At 43.9% G+C, this 22,410-nt stretch overlaps 2 protein-coding genes across 4 annotated transcripts in view; both read left to right on the forward strand.

Moving 5' to 3' along the window:
• The first annotated feature begins 5,775 nt into the window (after window positions 1-5,775).
• nipal3 (NIPA like domain containing 3) lies at window positions 5,776-11,686 on the forward strand. Of its 2 annotated transcripts, none has more exons than XM_076165626.1 (11): window positions 5,776-6,078; window positions 6,359-6,427; window positions 6,759-6,930; window positions 7,051-7,110; window positions 7,304-7,449; window positions 8,276-8,372; window positions 8,512-8,647; window positions 8,856-8,944; window positions 9,437-9,500; window positions 9,605-9,699; window positions 10,355-11,686. In XM_076165626.1, the coding sequence occupies exons 1-11, from the start codon at window positions 6,043-6,045 to the stop codon at window positions 10,537-10,539; spliced, it is 1,149 nt and encodes a 382-aa protein (XP_076021741.1). In that variant the 5' UTR covers window positions 5,776-6,042; the 3' UTR covers window positions 10,540-11,686. The 2 variants fall into 2 exon arrangements, with proteins under 2 accessions (XP_076021741.1, XP_076021740.1); XM_076165625.1 differs by having other exon boundaries at window positions 5,777-6,078; window positions 10,352-11,686.
• Window positions 11,687-11,941: 255 nt separating this feature from the next.
• The window catches only part of rcan3 (regulator of calcineurin 3), a 29,052-nt gene continuing 18,583 nt past the window's right edge, over window positions 11,942-22,410 (forward strand). For both annotated transcript variants that reach the window (XM_076165519.1, XM_076165520.1), the window contains exons 1-2: window positions 11,942-12,036; window positions 12,887-13,150. In XM_076165519.1, coding sequence (XP_076021634.1) covers window positions 12,941-13,150 — 210 coding nt within the window. In that variant the 5' untranslated portion in view covers window positions 11,942-12,036; window positions 12,887-12,940. The remainder of the gene's footprint in view (window positions 12,037-12,886; window positions 13,151-22,410) is intronic.

A 22,410-nucleotide genomic window follows, 5' to 3' on the forward strand; every position in this document is an offset into this window, starting at 1 on the left:
TTCTGGTGAAACAGAAATTCACCTGCCAGTGAGTGGGCGGAGGAGAGGAAGGAGGGAAGGAGGGAAGGAGTGAAGGAGTGAAGGACAGGGTGAATAGAGGAGGCAGGGAGAGACAGTCATGCCTTAAAAGACAAATGCGACGTGTCACCCGGTTAAAAGAATCGCAAATCAAGGGACAAAAAAATGTGTGAATGGATGGAAGGTTGGGGAAGGCTAGGAGGAGGAGAGAGGTGGAGAGGTGGAGGGGGAGAGGGAAAGAGGGAGTTGTCGTCTCCTGCAACGAGTTTAACCTGAATCCAAAGCTAACAAGATGTCGTGATTGCAGGGTGCTGAAAATATGAAGGAACAACCAAAGACAACAGAAAAAAAAGAAAATTAAACACAGTCTTTTGTTCCTGCTCCTATCCGCTCTCTCCCTCCTCAGGTTTCACACACACACACACACAGTCTGTCCCTCTCTCTGTCTCTCTCACACACACAAATGCACACATAGTCCGAAAAAAGCAGGTTTTCAGACTTGGGAAAAGCTGCGGCCGACTGGATAAAGTTGGTCAGAGAGCAGAAATGTGCAAACTGTAAAATCAAGCTACACACCCAAACACATGCACTGAAGGAGCGCTTCCATGTGGCCAGCTTTTCATGCAGTCACACGGCACTCACTCAACACTCAGCACACCTCGACCAAACATACCTCCAGACACTTGTTACACACACTGCACCCTCTCACTCCAACCTGTGATCACACAGTGACACGGGGCAATAAATCACCACTATCACAACGTGCAAGGTTTCCAGCAAAAAAACAAGCAATCCTGATCATCCTCCTCATCTCCTCACAGACACACACACACACAGTACTCCACTGTCACACACAGACGTGTAACGTGTATAGCATGTCGAGGTCAACAGTTGAGGCAGTGTTATCTTACGCCACTAATGACTGCGGGTGAGAGAAGGAAAAGGCCGCGATCTGTGCGCCGTTGTTGAATGTGGGTTCTCAAAACAGCGCCTTTATGTAACTGTGCACGGTTTGGCATCCAGCGTCAGAGTCGACGGGTGCATGTGCGCAGCAAACCAAAGAGTGGAATCATCGCATTGATTTTTGACTCTATTTCAGATGTGGCATCTGAAATAGAGAATATGAGGCAACATGAGCTTTTGATTGTTGATCAGGTTGTGGTCACTGCATTGCTTGGACAGCAGAAGGGCCAAAAGAATGTCAGAATTGTAAATTTGGTATAATATGGCTAACAGAGTGCTAAACATCACTCTCATAGGAGCCGCAGTGCAAATGTAACATTTTTTAACCAAAGTAAAGGGTGAAGGGTTCTAAAATGTGCAAATAAACACTTATCTTAATTTAGTTTGTACAATGCAATCATCTTCTTCAGAAAAGAATTTGCCGCATATCCACGCCTCATTTTGGAATGACTTACTGCATTATAAGCTATAGCATGAACGATGTAAGCCTCCATACATCTCAAGCGTACATCATACATTCAGGCCTTAAGTGGAGTCAGAGCAGAAAACTAATTTAAAACCTTTATAGCCTCTCGTCTTTATGCTCACAAAGGTATTTGTAATTACAGAGATTAGCACGCTGTAATCCTCCCCTCGTGCATAATAGTCAGGTATGAACTTCACTCCTCTGACTTCTGCAGATCAACAAAGTGCAGAGCAGCACGCAGGTCAGATGGATACAGTTGAGTCGGTGAAGACTGATCCTAATTCCGCAGAATGTGTCCGTGCAACTGGAGGAACTTGAACAGAAATGACCAGAAAGGATCCACAACACAAATCTGACTTCAGAAGATGTGAATGAGGAGTTTGCCGTCAAAGAATTCCTGTTTCAGTGAGACAAAAAGTTTGTCTCCATGTCTGGGACTCTCCAGATCCCTGCGACAATGCATGAGATGAATGAACAAACTTCCCTTATTGTTGGGGATTGACTTCCCTTCACTCTTGCACGTTTATTGTGACCGAACAGCGCAGCACATCAACGCATCTTTTGTCTCACCTGTGTCTTCATCCTGTTTTGGCTGATGGATCGAATTGCACACAATGTCACCGAAACCAGTATTCTGGAGAGATGCCCAAAAATCACAATAGTGAGTCGATTTGCTAACATAATCAACATCACGCTGCAGTCACAAACATAATTATCCATCCCAGCATTCTTTACAATGTTGTCATTGTCACTTTGGCCTTGGTGTCCCTGTGAGTTCGGGACAAGCCCAGACAAGTAAAGGATTTGGGGAAAAGCCAGCTCTTCCACTGATGCTTGATACTACTGCATTCTTTCACCTTGACTTCCTGTTGCCTGGTGTCATATAGAAATAATGAATACATCTCTTCCATTGGTGTGTGTCTAACGTACACACATTCTTGAGTCATTACAGATGGATGCTGGTCCGTTTGGTTTTTAAAACAGGCCTGGCAGTTATTAAATACACACCAACGTTCGCGCATTCCACTGGCGATGATGGCCGGCGCCCACGCACCACAAGCGACTGGCAACCGCAAGAGAGCTGAGGTGAAGAGGAACAGGTGACAAACGAGAAACATATTCCAATATTAATAAATATTATGTGACTTTTTTGAAAGACTGAAGCGAACATTCCTTCTCTGGGTGACGAATGTGTGACATTCAAAGAGAAAGGACACGAACACAATCGCGCACAAGATCAGCGAGCAAATGACGTCAATGGAAAAAATGTTTGAGGCCTAAAACGTATTTCCCTGCAGTCAACAAGCAGTATGACAAACACACAACAGTGAGAAACTGCAATTACAATGACATAAAATGCCGAAAATGTGACTACTTCATCCAACTGTTACATTTTCCACCCATACATCAGTTATTTAACCAATTCATTTATCCTCGCAGCCTTTAAAGCCGTCACTCACACACACACACACACACACAGACACACACACACACACACACACACACACACACACACACACACGTGGCAGTAAACAGGTCTGTCCACCTTGATGTCCTGAGGAGGGGACGCGCCTCTGTCCACCTGCAGTTTTAGGGTCTGGTGTGTGAGTGATTTAGGACAAAACTCAAACAACTAACAATGATCCCGTGCTTTTTACCCATAAACCCCAGTAAAGCAGCACACACAGTCCGTGCTTTACAGGTTCGCAGCAGGAGCCAGATCATCACTGCAAGGCGGATGAAGGCGATGAATGCACGGGGCTGTGGGGCATAGGCATGTTTACTTAATGAGACCATACATCATGTTGAATCTAATTCCCAAGCTGCTTCTGTGATGGTTGTTGCTCACGATATATAATGATTCCATTGAGGATGATTGATAATGATCAAAGAAAGTAACACTATTATATTTCATTAAAAGGGACACTTTGATGTATCTCTATAGTTTAAATATCTTCATACATTTTATTTCCTCATTATTTTCCCAAATAATATTCAAAGCCTTTTTATTGTGTTTCTCATCATCACTGTTTTGTATGTGCAACATAATTCTGGAGCTAAACTCAAACAAATGATACGATCAAAGCCAAATTATTAATGCAAAAACATTTATATTATTTTCTTTAGATTCTGAGTTCATTTATTCTAATCGCCTGTGCTCATTCAGAAGCAAACATTAATCTTTCCGCTATAATTTGTTGCTATTTACAATAATAATTTGATTCTTCCATTGTTTAAAATAAGGGACTTCTCCACTCTTTATGGTGACATTTTTAAAGGCTTATGCATGGAGACAGCAATTCACCTGCATACCTCCACAAAACACCTGCTAACCCACCCAGAGGGAAGAGGCACCTGTTCACCTTCACTGGTTATCTGTCCTCTGGTCTCTGGGCTGTAATTAGTGTGTGAGAAGGAAAGGCTTTGTAGCTTGAAAGGAGACGCTGTCAAGTGTCCCCGTGACTGACTTCAGGGTTAAAATTAAACAGAATGACACCTGACATATCATCTAACTGTCACAATGTTTGAAGACCATAGGAACTTTGAAAACAGAACAAAAGCAAAGCTATGGGATGATATGACGTGAATGTTATTGGTTTTGTGCAGAGAACTTCAGAGGAAAAAGATGTCTATTCACAATGCAAACAGCAGCTTAGATAAATCCTGTGATAAAAATGCAATCAGGGACATCAGCAGTTCGCAGCTCTGAGCAAACGACTCCTCCAAACAAGGTTATGTGAATGGAAGATCCAGACGGAGGAGAAATAATTTCCCAAGAGCCCATATTCAATCACTTATATCGCTCTCACAGGAGACATCTGTTGTCCGTCTTAACAAAAATGTTCCTTTTGCAGACTTGTTACTCGATCAATTTTATAATACTATACAATTAGCCGCTGTGGTAGATTACTGTAGGCAAATGTAATGTAAATTTAATGTCAATGTTTATGTAATAAGAGGACATTTGTATTTGTCTCGGCTTTGAATTGAGCGTGAAGTGTGTGAAGCGCTGCTCTCTCAGCGTGGTGTTTCACACCCTCTACTGGTTATCAAGTGTAATGTGAAATGTTGAGCACCTTAAAGAGATCATTTTCCTGTTCATTACCTGAAACCAGCTATTACTGCAGGTGGGTGTCTTGAGCCTGTGAAAGTCAAAAAATAGGTCAGAGTCAAATGTTTCTTTAGTTACAAAGTTGAAGAATAGAAATGAGATGATGTATGAACAGACATTCTACAACTTTCTAGAAACCTGCCATGCTGCTTATTGCAATTTGACACATTCCAGGGAAATATGACACTTGGTTACTGACTCATCATTCGATTGTGATTGTATCATGTGATGGAATATGGAAGGAAAAAAACTGTCCTTACAACTGCAGTTCACACCCTCCATTGACCCACCTGTTTTTTTCCATCGCTCCACTTACAATGACTGACGCAGTGCTTGTCACTCCTTCACTGCTGCAACAATACAAAAAGAACACACACACATGCTTTGAGTGCGAGTCAGCACTGTGATGGCACGATGAGATAATTTATCTCTTTCCTCAGGCAAACGGGGGCGGGGCATTTATTAACAATGAAATAAATGTTTTTTTTATCTGATGGCAATAAATTCTTGCACGCACATGCTGACTAGATTTAGTGTCTTTATGAGAACATCATGTAGAACATTTAGTAGAGTAGCTCTAAAGACATTTAAGAGGAGCAATCACAACCCAGTGGCATTTTGATACAATAACATCTTCCTTGCGTGGTAAATACATTTGGATGCATTTCTTCCATAGCAGCCAATTAGTCTGCTGTCTTAAATCGATACAGCAGCAATTTTGGTCATTTATAACAATGTTTGAACAAAAACAGCAATTTACGGGGCGGAAATTTAGGCCAAAGTATAAGCATGTGGTTCGCAAAGGGCCATTTAAAACAAGCATTCTGGGTGTTCAGGTCATTTTCCATAATGTCAGATGTTAATACAAATTAAGTCCAAGTTTGTGGTGAATTAAATGCAGCATTGGGCAAATGCTGTTGTGTAAAGTTAGGTAGTAACTCAAAAGGCTGTGTGCAGAGCTGCTGTGGTTAAAAAAGATCCAATTTTGTCCTTTTTTTTAAGTAGGCCTCATTAGGCAGATATTGGAACTGGAACCAAACAAACGTTTCACACTTTCACCTATAAATTGTTCCCCAGAAACCATGACCAAAACATGACCATGACTGGGCTTAAGATATGAATGATTGCAAGCAGCTTTGAGGATTGTTTTAATACCGGTTTTGTCTCGTCACCGCCGGCATCTCTGATCCTTCCTCAACCCGCACACACACAGTCGTCTATAGCGGGCCCGGCAGTCACGTGACTCGACGCGTCTCTCGTGCGTGATGACGCAGCGTTGGAACAGGTGGACTCCAATCCGGAAGTGAGGTGTCATCTTTCGCCGAAGATGGCGTTGCGGGCGACCGTAGAGCTGTATGGAAGCGAAAAATGAGTGGAAAACATGCGTTGTCGAAGCGAAGGCAAAGGGACCAGATGAGACGATTGTGTTTTAAATGACTGAGTGTTGTTCACGTTTACGGAATTTGCCCGTCACGCGCACAGAATGGCGGATTACGGCGGAGCGGACGGAGGCTACACGGTGAGAAACACGAAGACATTTATATAGCAGTTTACAACCGGGTTGTTTACACTTTTATGTCTGTGTTTCCTCCTGTAACAATCATAAAACACCTCTTACAACCTCTGCAGTCTCTTTCCTCGTCGACAATTGTGCATCACAATTGTCTTTTGATGGGAAATTGAATATCCAAAAAAACCGAATGATGTCATTGAAGGCATGATTTTAATGTTTACACAGATATGGATGATTTCTATGTCATAATTAACTAATTAATGTCTTTCTATGTGTTTTTTTTTAGGATAATCTCATCGGGACTCTGCTTGCTATTTTCGGAAATGTGCTTGTCAGCGTTTCCTTAACTATTCAGGTACACAACTCCCTTATTGAAGTAAAATCCTTATCAAATCAACCCTGATAAGATGTGAGTTATGATGATGTGCTCAAAGAGAAGTTTTCTCTCTTAGTAGATCCAGTAAATGAGTCATGATGATTATGTGAGAATAGATCATCCTGTAGATCATTTGTTATCATTACCAGTAGAGCCCAACCAGGATGAAATATGACACTGTATTCTCATTCATCCTGAGCTGCAGGATCCGCTCATCCCATGTTTGCATTCCCTGAGCTATGTGTACTGTGAATTCAGTGTTTGATCAGTTGGGCACTCACAGTTTGTCCTACTGTGCCTCCCCCTATAGAAGTACAGCCACGTGACTCTGGCGGGATCTAAGGACCCGCGGACCTTCTACTGGACCAAAACTTGGTGGTGTGGCTTTGTGCTGACCTGCGTGGGAGAGGCGGCCAACTTTATCTCCTACGGCTTCGCTCCGCTCGTTCTCATAGTCCCTCTCAACGGCGTGTCTGTCGTGAGTGAGTATGGGATATAAATGTAGCCACCTTGGAAAATAGTTTGAGTTTGTGTTTATTTGTTTTCGAAGTAAAAATGAGAGTGAAAGTAATGATTTTCTTGTGATTTCCTTGTTTTCTCAGCGAGCTCAATTTTGGGTCTGGTTTTCCTGCGTGAGAAATCCAAGCCGAAGGAGTTTGCAAGTAAGTTCAGAATGCGTGTGTGAATGTGGCCGCAGCGCTCGCATGCAAATGCCAAGGAAGCAGTGGCGTCAGATGCAAATACTTCACCGGCCTCACTGCAGAGCTCAAGTGTACTACCTACCATATGTTAGACCTTAAAGGCATGAACATCAGTCTCATGTATGTGTTTGGTTGTGCTGTGTGTTTCTTCCAGAGCGCTACGGGCTGTCCTTCCTGGGCTGCGCCTTCACCATCGGAGGAACCTACCTCTTTGTGTCATTCGGACCAAACTCTCATGAAAAGCTCATCGCGGAGAACGTAGTGATACATCTTGTAGGGTGGCCCGTTCTGTTGTACATGGTGAGACGCTTTCATCCGCTCAGTACGTCCGGTTACAGACGACATTGTCCCTTGAAGCTTGCCTGCAGAGTTCAGATTGTCTGCTGTTTACGAGGGTTGGTTTCAGTAAACGTGCAGCAGCTACTCAAGCAGGTGTAATTTGTATAGTTGTAACGGTGTACACATTCTTTTAATGCGTTAGGTCTGACAAACATTTGCTTTTTTCAGACTCATTGACCTATTGACGAAGTCTAGTCTGAAGATTGTGAAAATATATATATCGCCTACTAATTTAACATAACAGCTCTGCAGTAAATACCGGTTTGACTGTTATTAAGTTCAAATTTGTGGAGATTTGTTTGAACTCCTGTCATGTTTTAGATTAATTTGTCATGTTGCTATGTAAATATTTAACTTCCTCTCTTAGTCTTTTCCAACGAAGGTAACATTGCGTTTATCTGCAGCTGATTCACACTCGGTGACACATGATGTCCTATGAATCATAATAACAAATTGCGGCTGAATACCAGTCAACGGCCTCTGGTATAATAGCTGAAAGAGACATTTGTTAATGTTTTAATAAGGACGTGTCACTGTTTATTCCCCTACAAACTACAGCGTATAAACTGATCGTCAGTCAACACCTCTGCCGCTAAGAGTCCAAAACCAAAACAACTACAATCATGAGCTTCACCAAACTTGTTTTCTATCTATCACAAAGCGTTTTTGTTTGATGCTCACCCCGCCGCCTTAGACTGCACCCTGTCACACTCCCTCTTTGTTGTTGTTCTCCTTGTTGTTATTTGCTGTTAATTACCCATTTAATCCCTCATCTCTCTATTGACAGCTCCTCGGGATCATCACGTTCTGCCTGCTTTTGTATTTCTACAAGCAGCGTAAGGCTAACTACCTCGTTATTATTCTGCTGCTGGTCGCTCTGCTGGGTGAGTGTTGGCCATTAGCACCAATCAATTTCCCGCCCCTCCATATTGTGGAGCCATTGCCCTACCTTACGGGGATGGTAAATACTGTCATTACCGCGCTTTTAGAGGCGCCGTACCTGACCTCTTGTCTGACACGCAGGCTCCGTCACCGTCATTACGGTCAAGGCCGTGTCGACGATGTTGGTTCTCAGCGTCGAGGGCACCATGCAGCTGAACTACCCCATCTTCAGTGTTATGGTGGTGTGCATGGTGGCATCGGTGATCTTCCAAGCCAGGTGAGTGACGCTAAAAAGAGTGTGGAATGCGTGCTGGTTGGATTAGGTTGGAAGAATGAGAATACTCAGGTTGTGGATGTGAGGAATTAAGATGCTTAGATTACTGTAACTCTCAGTTTTTACTTTTGTCTGTATGTGATGCAAGAGGAGTTGCTGTATTTTGTTTAAACGTGTTTTTTGTTTTCCTCTTCACCTCCGCCTTTTTTAGATTTCTCTCCCAAGCTTCTAAGTATTACGACTCTTGTCTGGTTGCCTATGCCAACTACATCCTCTCCACCGCCTTTGCCATTGTAGCAGGTGAGTTATGGTGGTTTTTATATATATATATATTGTTACAGTGAATCCAGCCTTGGACAAATCAATTCGGACAGAATCAATGCAGGAGTTTTTGCAGACGTCTGAAGGATGACAGGCGAGAGAATCAAATGGATGACCTTGTGTCTGGGCTCTTTCGGGCCTTTTAAGCTTTAATTCTTTCACGCTGTCAAAGTAACACATCAGAAGTAACAATAAATGGCAACATTGCAGTGTCCAGACTGTCTAGTATGTCATAAAGAAAACTGTCAATCCTGATGGCCTCTAGTTTTTCCAAGATGCTCCGCACGGCAACAACAACAAGGTTTTGCATCAGGCGGCAAAATCTCATCGAATCCCACCTTTTTGTTCTGACAGCTAGTTGTCATTCTACGTTTCTGACCCGCAACCAGTCAGATTTGGGATGACATGTTGAAAATTACCTTTTCCACATCTAATCAAGAGTCGCTATTCTTCTTTAATTCTGTTTGGCAGGAGCTGTGTTTTACCAGGAGTTTCTGCACGAGGCCATTCTTCACATCTGCATGTTCTTGTTGGGGTAAGCAGTCATTGGGATTTCGTTATTGATACATCAGCGTTTTCTATTGGAAAGAGCATTTGGGCTTTGCGACCTTAACATTGTAATTGCTACTCTGTGCACAGATCCGCATTGTGTTTCGTGGGCGTCTTCCTCATCACCAGAAACAGGAAAAAGCCCAAGTCCTTTGAGCCGTATGTCACAATGGATATGACCAATGGTTTGTACCAACAATATGTATATATATTGAAAAACATTTATGCATTTCAAACTTATGGTTACACTTGGCCACAGTTTTACATAAAAGTAACATTTCATATCAACTAGAATTACACATATTGCTACTTTTTGTGGCTGCGACAAGGAAGACAATACCAGCTGTTACAAAGAGAACCCAAGAATTTAAATATTACTTTCTGAAATGAACAAAAGAAGTAATGAATCAAGTGGGGGTATTAGTTGGTTTACCTTTCCTTTATAAAGCAACTGAAACTGCAGGATTCAGAAATGTATCAATTTTGACTTAACAGTTGTGAAACAGAACACTGGGGAGAAAAAAACCCAAAAGATTTCTTATTGCAGTGCCATCCTGTGTTCATGTTGACACTTTGCTGCTCATTAATTGAGACACACCTTCTTTACTCACTCACTCAGCCACCCCATCAAGCAGTTATCTAAGATATTGTGGTCTGAGCCAAAATATTGGATCTAATAATGCTTCAGATTTGAAAAACATGTGCCTCTTCTTGCCTTTAGAGGTCGCCAAAACTGCTCTGTGTAGCTGAGAAATGCAACATTTTCTATTTTGCACCGAGATGTTAATTCTGCACTTTGGTTTTGAAGTCTTTCTTCTTCTTGTTCTTTTTATTAAGCAGGCGTCCCGACCATTCATGACAAAGGCATGGTTGTTCAGCCAGACTTCAACGGCTCTTTCTCCTACGGCGCTCTGGTGAACAACGACGGCGTGGCTCCCGCCTTTCTGCCTGTCAACCTGGAGCAGCCGCCAGTCAAAGACCGATCCGCCACTGCCTCCTCCGCGAAAGCCGACAAGAGAGATTAGGACAGAGGTCTTTGTTTGTCTGCGTCACTCCATTCCAATGTAAACACTCAAGGGCTGGGAAAAGACAATTATGGATGTATTGACTCTAGTGTGACACAATGGAAGAACCTGTATGTCCTCATCCGCACTCCAGCCCAGTTGGGCGTGTCCACTGGGTGCCTCCTTGCATTCCTCTTCGCATTCTTTTCTAAACAAGTGTTATCTCCAAAGCAACATTTGACAGTCGAGTTGTAGCGCCACTGTTTCTTCCAAAACACGCAGAAGACACCTGCAGCTGTTGGATGCTTTGTTGCTGTGGGCCACATAGTTGCAGAAATGTGACGCAATAAGGGGCCTTGAAGCTTGCAGCGTTTCCCTTTGTCTTACCTTTGAAATGTAAGGACCAACTTCTGTAAATTCCTACTGTTCTTCTGTGACAAAAAAGGATTTTGAAGGTATTCTCTGGGCCTCTGGCTCTACCAAAAAATGCACAGTATCTAATGTAGCTGCAGCTGGAAGACCTGTTTTCCAGAAGACTTGCCAATGAACACTTACTGACTGCAGCCATTTTAATTATCTGCCTCTAACTCTGCCTTTTCTGAGCAGTCGTCACTGCACAACGTTCTGCCTCTTAGTCCATAGGGTTTGTACGACTGCTTTGTGGACCAAAATGTGGGTGCAGTTGTAATTTATTGTAACATATTTATTTCATTTTCAGGTTTGCTTTTAAACGTGCCTTGAATTGTAGCTTTACACTAGATGAACCTACTGCAAGGCTTTGTGTTACCCCGGTTGGTGAGTGAAGCATAGTGTTAAGAAGAGTCCACTTGACTTTAACTGTAACCATAGCAACTACAACTTGAAAATTAAAGTGGTAACCCAAATGGAAGGGATATGAGCTTATTTGGCCAAGTAAGATCAATACCCAAGTATCTACGAGCGAAAGTGTATTGAATACTAAATTAAGGAAATGCAAAACATAAATAAGATCTTTATTCAAGCAGATGCTGTGGAGATTCTACACATTCCGGCTTTTTTGGGAGAAATTATTGATTCAATTCAGTTTATAAAGAACGACTTTCAAGTTAAAAGCCTGTTTCTTTCTCTATAATTTGTGATTTTGTTTAACAGCCGACATTTTAAATTTTCAATAAAGACTTCAGTTGTGTTCCTTGTTGTTTTACTGAACAGGTAACAACAGGTTGAAGCCGCTATGATTGAATCCCAAAGCGCAGTTTGCGTCTCTCCGTCTCCGGGTGGACGTAACTTGACTTCCACCAATCACAAAGCGGACCGGCCTCCCTTGCTGCATCCTGATTGGCGGAGTCGAGCCCACGCCGGCGTCCCATTGGTCAAACCTCTGGGAGTCGGGGCAGGAACTGGCTGCGTCACTCCGAGTGTGATAATCTAGTAATAATAAACCCCGATGCATTTGTCATCCGCGCACTGTGTGTGATCAAACTGTCAGCCTGAAAATCCTGCCGTGTTTCGCGTCCATGCTTTGTTTCACTGACAGTGGTGAGTAACGCGGACGAAGATATTTCAATGTGATCCGATTTCAAAATGGGAAATGTGTGTGATTTGTGCGTTACTGTGAATTCTGACAGTAAGTTTTCCCATCCTTCTGCGTAACCAGGCCTCTTGATGTAACTTTGGCAGGCATCCCCGCTAAATAATGTGTCAATAATTAAAGGCAAAGTCGATCAACTCAGCCGCCGAAACGAACGAGCGTAAAACAGACGTGAAATACCAGGAGCAATCTTCTTTTGTTGCTATTTTGACGTCACGATACCACTAAATATACTCCGGCGTTCTCTTCTATAGCGTCCAGTTCGTGACAATTCATTCAACAGAACCTAGTATAACAAACATTATCTGAATTTAGCAGGTTACAGGTTTTTGATCCATAATATCTCCCACAGTTTGTGTAATATTTAGGTTTTACTCTGGGTGAAATATTAATGAAAGGGTACATTTCGTTTTTTAACCGCTAGATGTCACTATGTCCCCAGTATAAAGTTCCAAACGCACTCACGCAGACTTCGTATGTTCTGTTTATTGGACTCTATCTCCATAACAACCTGGTTTGTTTTTTCTAAATATGCTTTCATTCCATATTGCAAACTTGCAAAAAAACATTAAAAATGAGCATCACAAATCAAATATTCTATAATATAAGTAGGTGTCAGATTATCTCTTTATACATTAAAGGTCTAATGAAATTATACATTAATGCCTCAGTGCCCTTTAGCTTTATTGTCCTCTCCCTTTCTCTATTCTTTAATTATCTTTAATATAAACTGAATATCATTGAATACTTGTATCTATTGTCCCCCCACACGCTGACCTCTTAACCTCCACTCCCTAGTTGGATCATTCCCAGCCTTGGCCCTCCCAACCTGCCTGCTAAAGCATTGAAAAGATGCTTCGGGAGAGCTCCAAGGCATGGAGCAACGGCTCGGAGGCCTACAGCAGCGATCCTGAGGAGGACGAGGAGGAGGAAGAGGACATGGTGTTTGGGGAGAACAACGAGGAAGGCATGGCAGAGGAAATGATGGATCTTAGCGACCTGCCCACATCCCTGTTTGCATGCAGCGTCCATGAAGCAGTGTTCGAAGAGGACTTACACAGGGTAGGAAGAATGGGTGGTATGTTGAGGTGTGTGTGTGTGTGTGTGTGTGTGTATGTGGTGTGTGTGTGTGTGTGTGTGTGTGTGTGTGTGTGTGTGTGTGTGTGTATTAAGGGTGGTGGGCCTGTGTATGTCACGCTTCTAAATTCCTCACCACACACAAGTTGCTGTACCCTCTGACATGGACGGCCTTTCTTTGGTCTGTCAAAGTCAGCCATGTACTCAAGCTGAACTATTAACACACGCACACACACACACACACAGACACACACACACACACACACCACATGCTTGTACATTTATTTGCGCCTGCCGTGCCAGGAAACTTCCCGTACAGGGCAGGGATTACAACATGACTCACACAGAAATCGTGATCCACATTTAGTCACCCGATCCAGTCTTCATCTGTGCGACCGAGCATTTCAGTGAATTGTCGCCTTGTGCAGTTTGGAATATCTGTCCTTTTAAGCTTATAGACGTGGACATGTAAAGCCGAAGCACAGAGAAGCAGACCCGGGCAAGGTTTCAATCATCAAACGCTGTCAGATTGACACGTTCACGCTCATCACTTGTGTTTCCTGACCAATTGATGCGGCGAGTGCTTCAGTCACAGCTGTAGAGCAGCAGCACTTCCATCAACTGGATCCTGTGTTTGCTTGGAGGAATGAACAAAGGAAATGCCTTTAATTTTCTGCCCCTCTGAACCAATTATGCTGTCCTGCCATCCTTCTCTCCTCCCAGCCGTCATGCTTCACCTCTCTCCCTCATTCTCTCTCTCATTCTCTCTCTCTCTATTCTAGATCAAGCATTTTGCTCTATCTGTCTTTCTCAGTCACATCTATCCATCCATCCATCTCCCTCTCTCTGTCTCTCTCTCTCTCTGTCTTTCTGCTGGGTCTTACTCTCTCTCTTTCACCTCTCCGCCCTCCATCTTCTGAATAATTCCCTCTGTGAAGGAGGTGATGGTTTTGTGCCTTTATCCCTTGATAGAATAACAATAAGCACAGTTTAGTCCGAAGGAAGCAGTGGAGCTCTATTATTACGGAGAGTGTTGTGGATTGGAAATCTGTGCTACACCTGATTCTGTTCTTGATCTATTCCCCACTGAAGTTTTGGACCAGTTAGAAGTCTTACGTCATCATTTCAACACATTTTCTCATTGCTTGTTCGGCCTCGGTGGCGGTATGAGACCTATATAGTGTCATTCTAGTTTTGCTCGTCTCTTTCAACGCCCATTTCTGCCTCTCTACAATGGCGTTGCTGTATTTATCCTCTCGGCATATATAAATGCAAAGCAGCGAGGCTAAATTTGTCGCACATACAAAATCCCTTTAAATGAATCGCTCCCGCTTTGTGAATTTGCTGTTTGTACACCCATCGCTCCCAGCAGCAGAGTCCGCCCCTTTCCTCCCTTTCGTTTCGCTTCCTCTCTTCATTACGATTCACACTCCGGCTTTTAAGTGGAAATGCCACCCACACACCCTTCAGTCAGAGCATGTCAATAGATTGTTCTCCATATGGTTCAATTAAACCAGCGGCGCTAAAAATAGAAGTTTGGGCATTTATTAAAAGTTTCAAAATGAGGACAGGAAGGGATGGGATGCATTTGATATTTTCGGGCTTTACTAGGTTGTTGCACTGCGATTCTGTTTACCACCTGTAAAGTAGCAAATTTTCAGCATGTTCGTCACTGTTACGACATTTCAAAACTCGGTGTACCCATCCTCAGGGAACAACAGGGTCACGGCAACCTACATTTTTATGTCTTTGAGGTCTTGGAACACCAACATTACCTTGTGTTTCTGTTCTCAAAGGCCTGTGAGAGAGAGAGCGAGGGAGAGAGAGAGAGAGAGGGAGAGAGAGGGAGGGGGAGGGAGGGAGAGAGAGAAAGAGAGAGAGAAAGGGAGGGAGAGAGAAGCTCTTAGCTGTAAAAGCCCTTTTCTTTATTTTGCATCAGTGAAATGAAAAACCCAGTGGCACACTTTTTCTTTTATCTGTAGTATTTTGTGTTCGTCTCTGGATTTTCATCAGAAAGGCAGCGGTGCCTTGAAAGTGGGCACGAATTCTTCATGAAGCTCAGCCTGGAAGGTCTGATAACATCAACCCACGCCTCCATTCGACATGATTAGATGCAGTCCTAAATTACAAATTATTAAGATTGATTCTCATGATTATAAGAGGCCTGTGACCTTAGATAATAAGTGATAGAGAGGGAGCTAATAAGAGGCCTCTTTAAAAAGCTGTTTCCTATTTGGATAGAAGATCTTTTTTCATATCAAGAGATTTCAGATGAGTAAATGTGTTTTTCTTAACATTATTTTCTACTGTATGTCATATGTTGCATTTGTCAAAGGTAGCTCGTTCAGACTTTAAGTCCTATTGGTCGTTTCAAGTGCTTGTAGGAATCTGAATAATGGATTTAAAATCATAAAAACATGTAGTCTGCCTTGTCAAGTGCTTCCAAGTCATGTATCACATTGCCAAATCATATTAGAACACCATGCCGAGTCAGGTAGAGCCTTACATGAGCAGCTATGACTGTCTTCATCGTTTTGCTTCCTCTGGTTCTGTGCAGCCAGCACGGATCGTATAATTGCAACATAATTCATTATCTATAGTACCTACAGAAAATGGGTGTCCGAGGAAGCGAGATGGACACAGATGAGTGTGTGTGTGTGTGCGGGTACAAGTAACGGGGTTGCTGTGCTTGTCAGGAGAAAGGTCAGCGAAGCCATTATAAGTCATCGCTCATAGCTCCCAGTGTATGATAGCGGGCCTAATCAGCGCAGAGCAAGGCCTTCATCGCCGCTGCTGCTGTCACGCCGCACTCAGCACAATCTATAAGCAGTGTGAGCTGAGCGAGGAAGAAGCATCTGCAAACCTCATACCAAACCAAACATGCTTTCATTAGACTAAAAGCTTTAACTTGCTTGATTTGATTGTTACGGGTCCGGAGGTGTGACTCACCACAATCCCAAGAATAACACCAGCAGACACAAGGATTCCCCATATAGTTCCTTTAATTTGGCAATTTTAGCTCTGACAAACTTGTTTTGGGTGGAGATGGAGCAGGTTTGGATGTCCTGCTTCACCGCCTGGCCTGAAGTGAGAGGAAGCACATGAAGAGGAGGGAGAGGGGAGGAGAGCTGGAGTAAATAGGTAGGAAATCGAAAATCAATCGGTTCAAAACCCAAAAAGTTTGTTTTTGGCAGGAACAAGCCAACAGTAGCACCTTAAACGGCAACTGTAACAATGTCATGAACCGCCATGTATGAGTCAGCAAATTGGTGGAAATGGGTGCCAGTTTGCTGGATTGCACCTTGGATTCACAGATGCCGAATGGAGCTAGGTCCCAAACCAGAACCTTTCAGGTGGAAAAGCAGCCAGCATAAGATGAATGGAGACTTGAGAGCAGTTGAGCGATTTCTGAACTCGTGTGCTCCGACCTGACTTGACATTAACTAAGTGAGTGAGTACGCACGTGGAAAGATGCTGTTGTGAGTAAATGCGTCTGACTTCAGTCTATTGTGTTTGATAGTGTGACTCATGTGGGTCGGTGGCGGCAAAGTAAGACGACGCCCACGGAAGAGCGGAGTGACGACGCGCATCGGGGAGCCAAAAGTAACATGACGGAGGCTGTGAAAAGTGAGGCGAGACGCTTTCGTGTGCGTGGCAGCGATATGTTTGCATGTGTCAGACAATGGTCTATTTTTGGGTGTTGTTCCCAGGAGAGGTGAACGTGAGGGAGAGAGAGAGAGAGGGGTGCTCGGCAGGCTGAAGGTCAGACATGATGCAGTGCGGAGCGAGCAGGCGAGAGAGGCGCCACCGCCGGCCTTTAAGTTCCTGCTGCGCCTCCCGTATTATTCTGCCACGCCGACTTAAGCCGTCTCGCCGACCCGCTCTGATTGTTTCACCATTTATTTATCCCAAAAAAAACAACAACAACACAGAAAGCTATTGAAGCCGGGGAGAGTTTGTCTAAAATGGATCTGTTGTTGTGACACTCGGGAGGTTGGAGGGGACGCATTTTTCAGTTTTGACAAGATGACAGTTTGCCGCTTCTTTGTTTCCTTTGTTAAAAAACTACGTCACCCCGCGTTTTGATTCCATCACCTCAAGCCAAATCCGCCTGTGTCTGGATTTTGCAGCAAGTTCTGAGCCTTTGCTGAGAGCTCAGAACGACGGGAAAGGTAATACTGTGTGGTAACTAATACTGCATAGGAGGGGGGGGGGGTGGGGGGAGTAAGATGAACCTTTTAACATTTGATGCCTGTATGACAAAAACAGTATTCATTTCAAGAGCTAATTGCCACGTATGAAGACCGATCTGATTGAAGTTCCAAGCTCGATTCATCGCACTCGGAACTAAAGGCCCGTTGCCAGTTGTGCAACGCTGACAATCAAGCCAATACGCTGGCATTTAGTCGTGATTGCAGCTTGGAACTACTTCAGCGCCCACCTGTCTCACCTGATTCGACCCCCGGCGGACTTTTTTCTTTTCTGCCTCAGGTGATGATGATTGCAAAGAGCATAAATAACCTGAACCAGCCCCGGAAATGATGAATTAATCTCACACATTGAGAACCACTGACAGACAAAAACACGTTGTGGTTCCGCCGTCTTCTGTTTCCTTGTTTTGCTAATCAAATCAAAGTCTCCTCGGTTGCTCATTTTACTGAAACTCTCACATGATTTGTGTTTATAGTCTCCAAAACACAATGATATCTGCGCTGTAAAATCGGAAAAAATAGCTCTCAGGCATAATTATGCGTTTTAATCAAGCGGCAATTCAGTGGCTGGTTTAGTGACTCACACATCACACTAATCAGATCCACATTAAGTTTATGAAACATCAATCAATATAGAATAAAAACCTGGACCGTATCTTGATCTACGTTTCACAGGAGAGCCAATTTCATTTCTCTTTATTGGACATTTTTTATCTCTCCCACGCCTCCGCTTCAACATACAGGAGACTGGTTTTTGGCTCATGGGCGTGTCATTTTACAAGCCCCCGTGCCCTCGCTGGCTCCGCAGGGGGCCCGATTACGACCGTGAAGTATTCCGTATGCAAAGAAAATAGGATCTCCGCTTTCACTACACTGTGATGCAACCTCAGCAGATACCGGTGCAAGGAAGAAGGTAGGAGTCACAAATGTGTACAATTACATTGCTGGAAGGAAAGAGGATATTCTGGCCCTGTGTGTGTGTGTGTGTGTCTGTTGAGTTTACTGGGTGCTTGAATTGATGCTGTAGGTCCTTAATACTATTCAGTTTCCTTAAAGAACTTGTGCCGATGATGTCGTGCACCGTGGGGTTGATCTATCAGGGGAGAGGAAGGTGAAGGCCGCTGCTCAAATCAATTCACGCTGCTCTTCGGTTGTAGAAAGAGGACTATCGACGGCCTCTGTTGTTGTTGTTGCCGGTTATTTCTTTGAAGTGTCACACGGAGGGGAAATCAATAGTGTTTGTGACTTTGCACCTGTTCAATTCGGTTTACTTTTGCCCCTCGTCGTCTGGTTGTTTATTTCTGTGCGTCTCCATCGAGCATCGAGCGATCCTGCCCGTCACCGAGCTCGTCCTCTCTTTCCCCGTTCCTTTCAGTTGTCTTATTCGGAGGCCTTGTCTGGCTGTAGATTAGAACTGTTGATAGTGAGCTATGAAAAACTCTTATCGTTTATTTATCCTTCTTTGTTTGCCTCGGAGAAGGACACACACACACATAGACACACACTTTCTGAGAGCACTGTGTTATTTTGAAGAGAAGACGTGAAGTCGCCTCGGGTGCTCTCTTGGCCGATTAGCTTTATTTTGCCGTGTCTGGCGTCCTTGCCGGCTATGTGTGTGTTCTCTTGGATGAGAGATCACATTTGAAACTCTGTCCTAAAGATTTGACCTGATTCAAAGGCAGAAACCACCGGCACGTGTCTCTCTGTCTCACACACGCAGCTCATCCTCTCCCTGCCGCTCCCCGTAAGCCTCTGGGCCGGGTTAAAAACACTCAACAGCTGCTGGTGGATGTCCAGATGTGGGATTTGAACCCCAAATATTTTACGCAGTCACCACTCGTATATTGAAAGACCTTTGTCACACTTATCTGAAAGTACCTGACACATAAATCTGCTGCAGTTTAGGAAGCTATTCTGTTAATATTGGACATTTTACATACATTGTATTGATGAACTGCTGACTGGTTGCTACAGTATTGCATCATCACACACACACATGCATGTTTCCTATTATAACAGCTTCATTGTTGACATTTAGCATCCAAGAGTCCCAGTGTGAGTTGGAGCCTGGAAATGGTCACTCATTGCTTAGAGGGGAAATGGGCGCAGATGCAGGTTTTTTTCGCATCTTCCTGTTTCCTTTCTTCAGATTTCGCCCCACGTGAGCTCAGCTGCTGGACCTCTAAGCGCCACTCCGAGAGTTGATAGATGCTACTTGAGTTTGTCATTTCCAGTTGATGGCTGGTGTTCTGCCGGACCCCAGGTATTCATGCTGTCCCCTGCACCTGACAGGACTATTCTCCCTCCTTCTCCTCTCTCTCTCTCTCTCTCTCTCTTTCTCTCTCTCTCCGTCACTCCGCACCTACACTCCCCAGATCTCACTCTTTGCCCCTGTAGACACTCTTTTATCCCCCCCCCTCCATCTCCTTTGTCTCCCCCTGGCTCCCTGTGCCTGTACTTGGCTGCTTGCTTTTATAAATAGCATGGCCTAGATTACAGCTGCTGCATTGGCGCTGGCACCAGAGTTTTTGGTTTTTGGCAGAGCCCAAGTGAGGGAGCCTTGGTGCAACAAGGGGTTGGCAGTGACGGAACAGAGTGATGGAGCTCTGTTGTGTGTGTGTGTGAGCGGAAAAGTGTGTGTGTGTGTGTGTGTGTGTGTGGATTATGAGTTTATGTGTTTTTTCGTTGCCTGTGCTCTGGGGTTTGTGTTCACACTGTGCTTTCTTCCGTTCTCCCGCTGCGACATGCTTGACTCATATACACACACACACACACACACACACACACACACACACACACACACACACACACACACACACACACACACACACACACACACAAATGCAAATGAGCCCAGATCACTCATGTGCAGTGTTAAATTTATATAGCAGCCGATGGCATATAGAGAGCAGGGATGGTATCTATGGAAGGGGTCCATTTGAGAGACAGAAGTTAAACGCACATAAGGTAAAGCACATAAAATCTCCTGTGCCTGTAGCAAACAAGGTGCTAAAACAAATCAAAACAGGCATCCTAAACAATGTGACGCCTTGTATCTTCACACCAAAACTGTTAAACCACATTTCTTTGAATGGAATTTTCATCTGTGATTGCTCTTAATCATCAGTCCCGCGTGTGTCAGCGTTACTCTGCATGCGTGTGCGTTACAAGCATGCGTACTTGGCGCCCACAGCGATGATCCACTGCCCTGATTTCCTCCCTCCCGCTCCTCCGCAGTGCTTCTCCCCAGAATACAAATGCTGTTTATCAGTCAGTCTGAGGCACGGAGTCTCGGGCCTGCCTGCGCCTCCTCACATCTCACACAAAATGCTCCAGGCACGTTTGGAAACACTTTGATAACCACATTTCTCCCCCTTTTTTAAGAAGCCGTGGGCCTCATCTGTCAATTTATATGTGGGTGCTCATTTATTTGCGCACGCTCACGGAGAGAGGGGAAATGTAACAACAAGTAAAGATTTCACATGTAACTCAACAACCGCTCTGTAAAAAAAACTGTATTTATTTCAGAAATCTAATTTGTAATATGTTGTACTCTGCTGTCAAAAATTACAGCTGACATAAAGTAAAATCACACTTTATTAACAAGAATTATCCGTTTTTGTTCCATGATAGCAGCATTTGATCTGTTTTTCTTATCCCATATGGATCGAGAATGTTTTCAATTGAAACTGTTGAGGTTCTGGCCATGCTGGATTGCTTGTGCACGGGGAATTGTGAATGAGGAGGGAAGAGAATTGAGAATGACGAGGAGGAGGAGGAGCGCTGCAGAATGAGGATGGAGCGAAGAAAAAAGTGCTTCATCATCCGCAGCGATCCGTCCTACTTATTGGCAGCAGTGAAGCGATCAGAGCGGTGTGTTGATGTATGGCTCTGATGATCAGAAACGCTTTGGTCTACATCACATCGACTGTATGTGGGCGGTGAATGCTTTACGGTAGAAACATAAGAATGGAAATGGAGTAAGATCAAGAGGAGACGATGTCCTCACACATCCAAAGACACGCAGAGTGGAGGAAGTGGAAACTCTGGACTGCGATCCGCTCAGGCCCCTGTGACCTTGACCTTCTAAAATTACTTATGGCACCTTATGGGGCGACATCGAGCGAGTTGTGAACAGATGACGTGAGAAGGGACTTGGAGGTTACTATAGGACACCAAATCCATAACAAACACTGGCATTTCAGGGTTAATTGTCATCGGAAAACACATTTGTATCTAACTAACCCTTTAACCTTTTAGAGGCTTTTTTGAGGTGTTCCACAGATCCATAAAACAGGATCTGGTAAGTAAACGAAGCATTCTCCAACGAGACTTAGATAAATGATCCGACTCTGTGCCAAGCTAAGACGACATTGGCCTCTCCAAAGCAGAACATTCAGTCACTTTGTCCTAAAAGAATGAGAGATACAAGCAGAGGCTGCTTCATCACTTCTGAACTCATGATTAATGGACTGTGGGGCAGATTTTCAAATCATATCTAAACCTGTCATGTAACTGTGTTTATACATCCAGTTCTCTCCAGTAAAATAGATTCAGGTGGCAACGTTGTAGCTGACTCAAGCTTACATGCTGCGTTCTCTGATATGTGGGATTCCAGGACTTTCCAACCAGATTGTTCCAGACTGGAAGACTGGCTTGGTCTGACTGATGCTGGCTGGCTGTGGAATGTCACAATCATCCTCACATCCTCATATCCTCATATCTCACTCATGTTCTCCGTCTGCTCAACGTGTCCCATGGACAATGCCTGACACACACAGACATAAATAGCCCTCACTGCCTACAGCCTTAATATTAATGGCTTATAGGGGACTTAGCTGTCTCAGCCAGCCTGGCAGCTATTATTATGAAACTGAGGGAAAGAGAGAGAAAGAGAGAGAGGGAGAGGGAAATGACCGGGCGGTGGGAAGAAGATGTGGTTTGTCAAGATATGCAATGAAGTCAAGTGTCTGTGGGAAGTTTTTAAATTGCCGGTCTTGAGTTGGAATGGAAACTCTGACTGTATCGGTGTAA

Source organism: Genypterus blacodes, unplaced genomic scaffold (genome assembly GCF_046128005.1).
Source record: "Genypterus blacodes isolate CSIRO-AG114 ecotype Tasmania unplaced genomic scaffold, CSIRO-AGI_Gbla_v1 ptg000147l_1, whole genome shotgun sequence".
In the NCBI taxonomy this organism is placed as follows: Eukaryota; Metazoa; Chordata; class Actinopteri; order Ophidiiformes; family Ophidiidae; genus Genypterus; species Genypterus blacodes.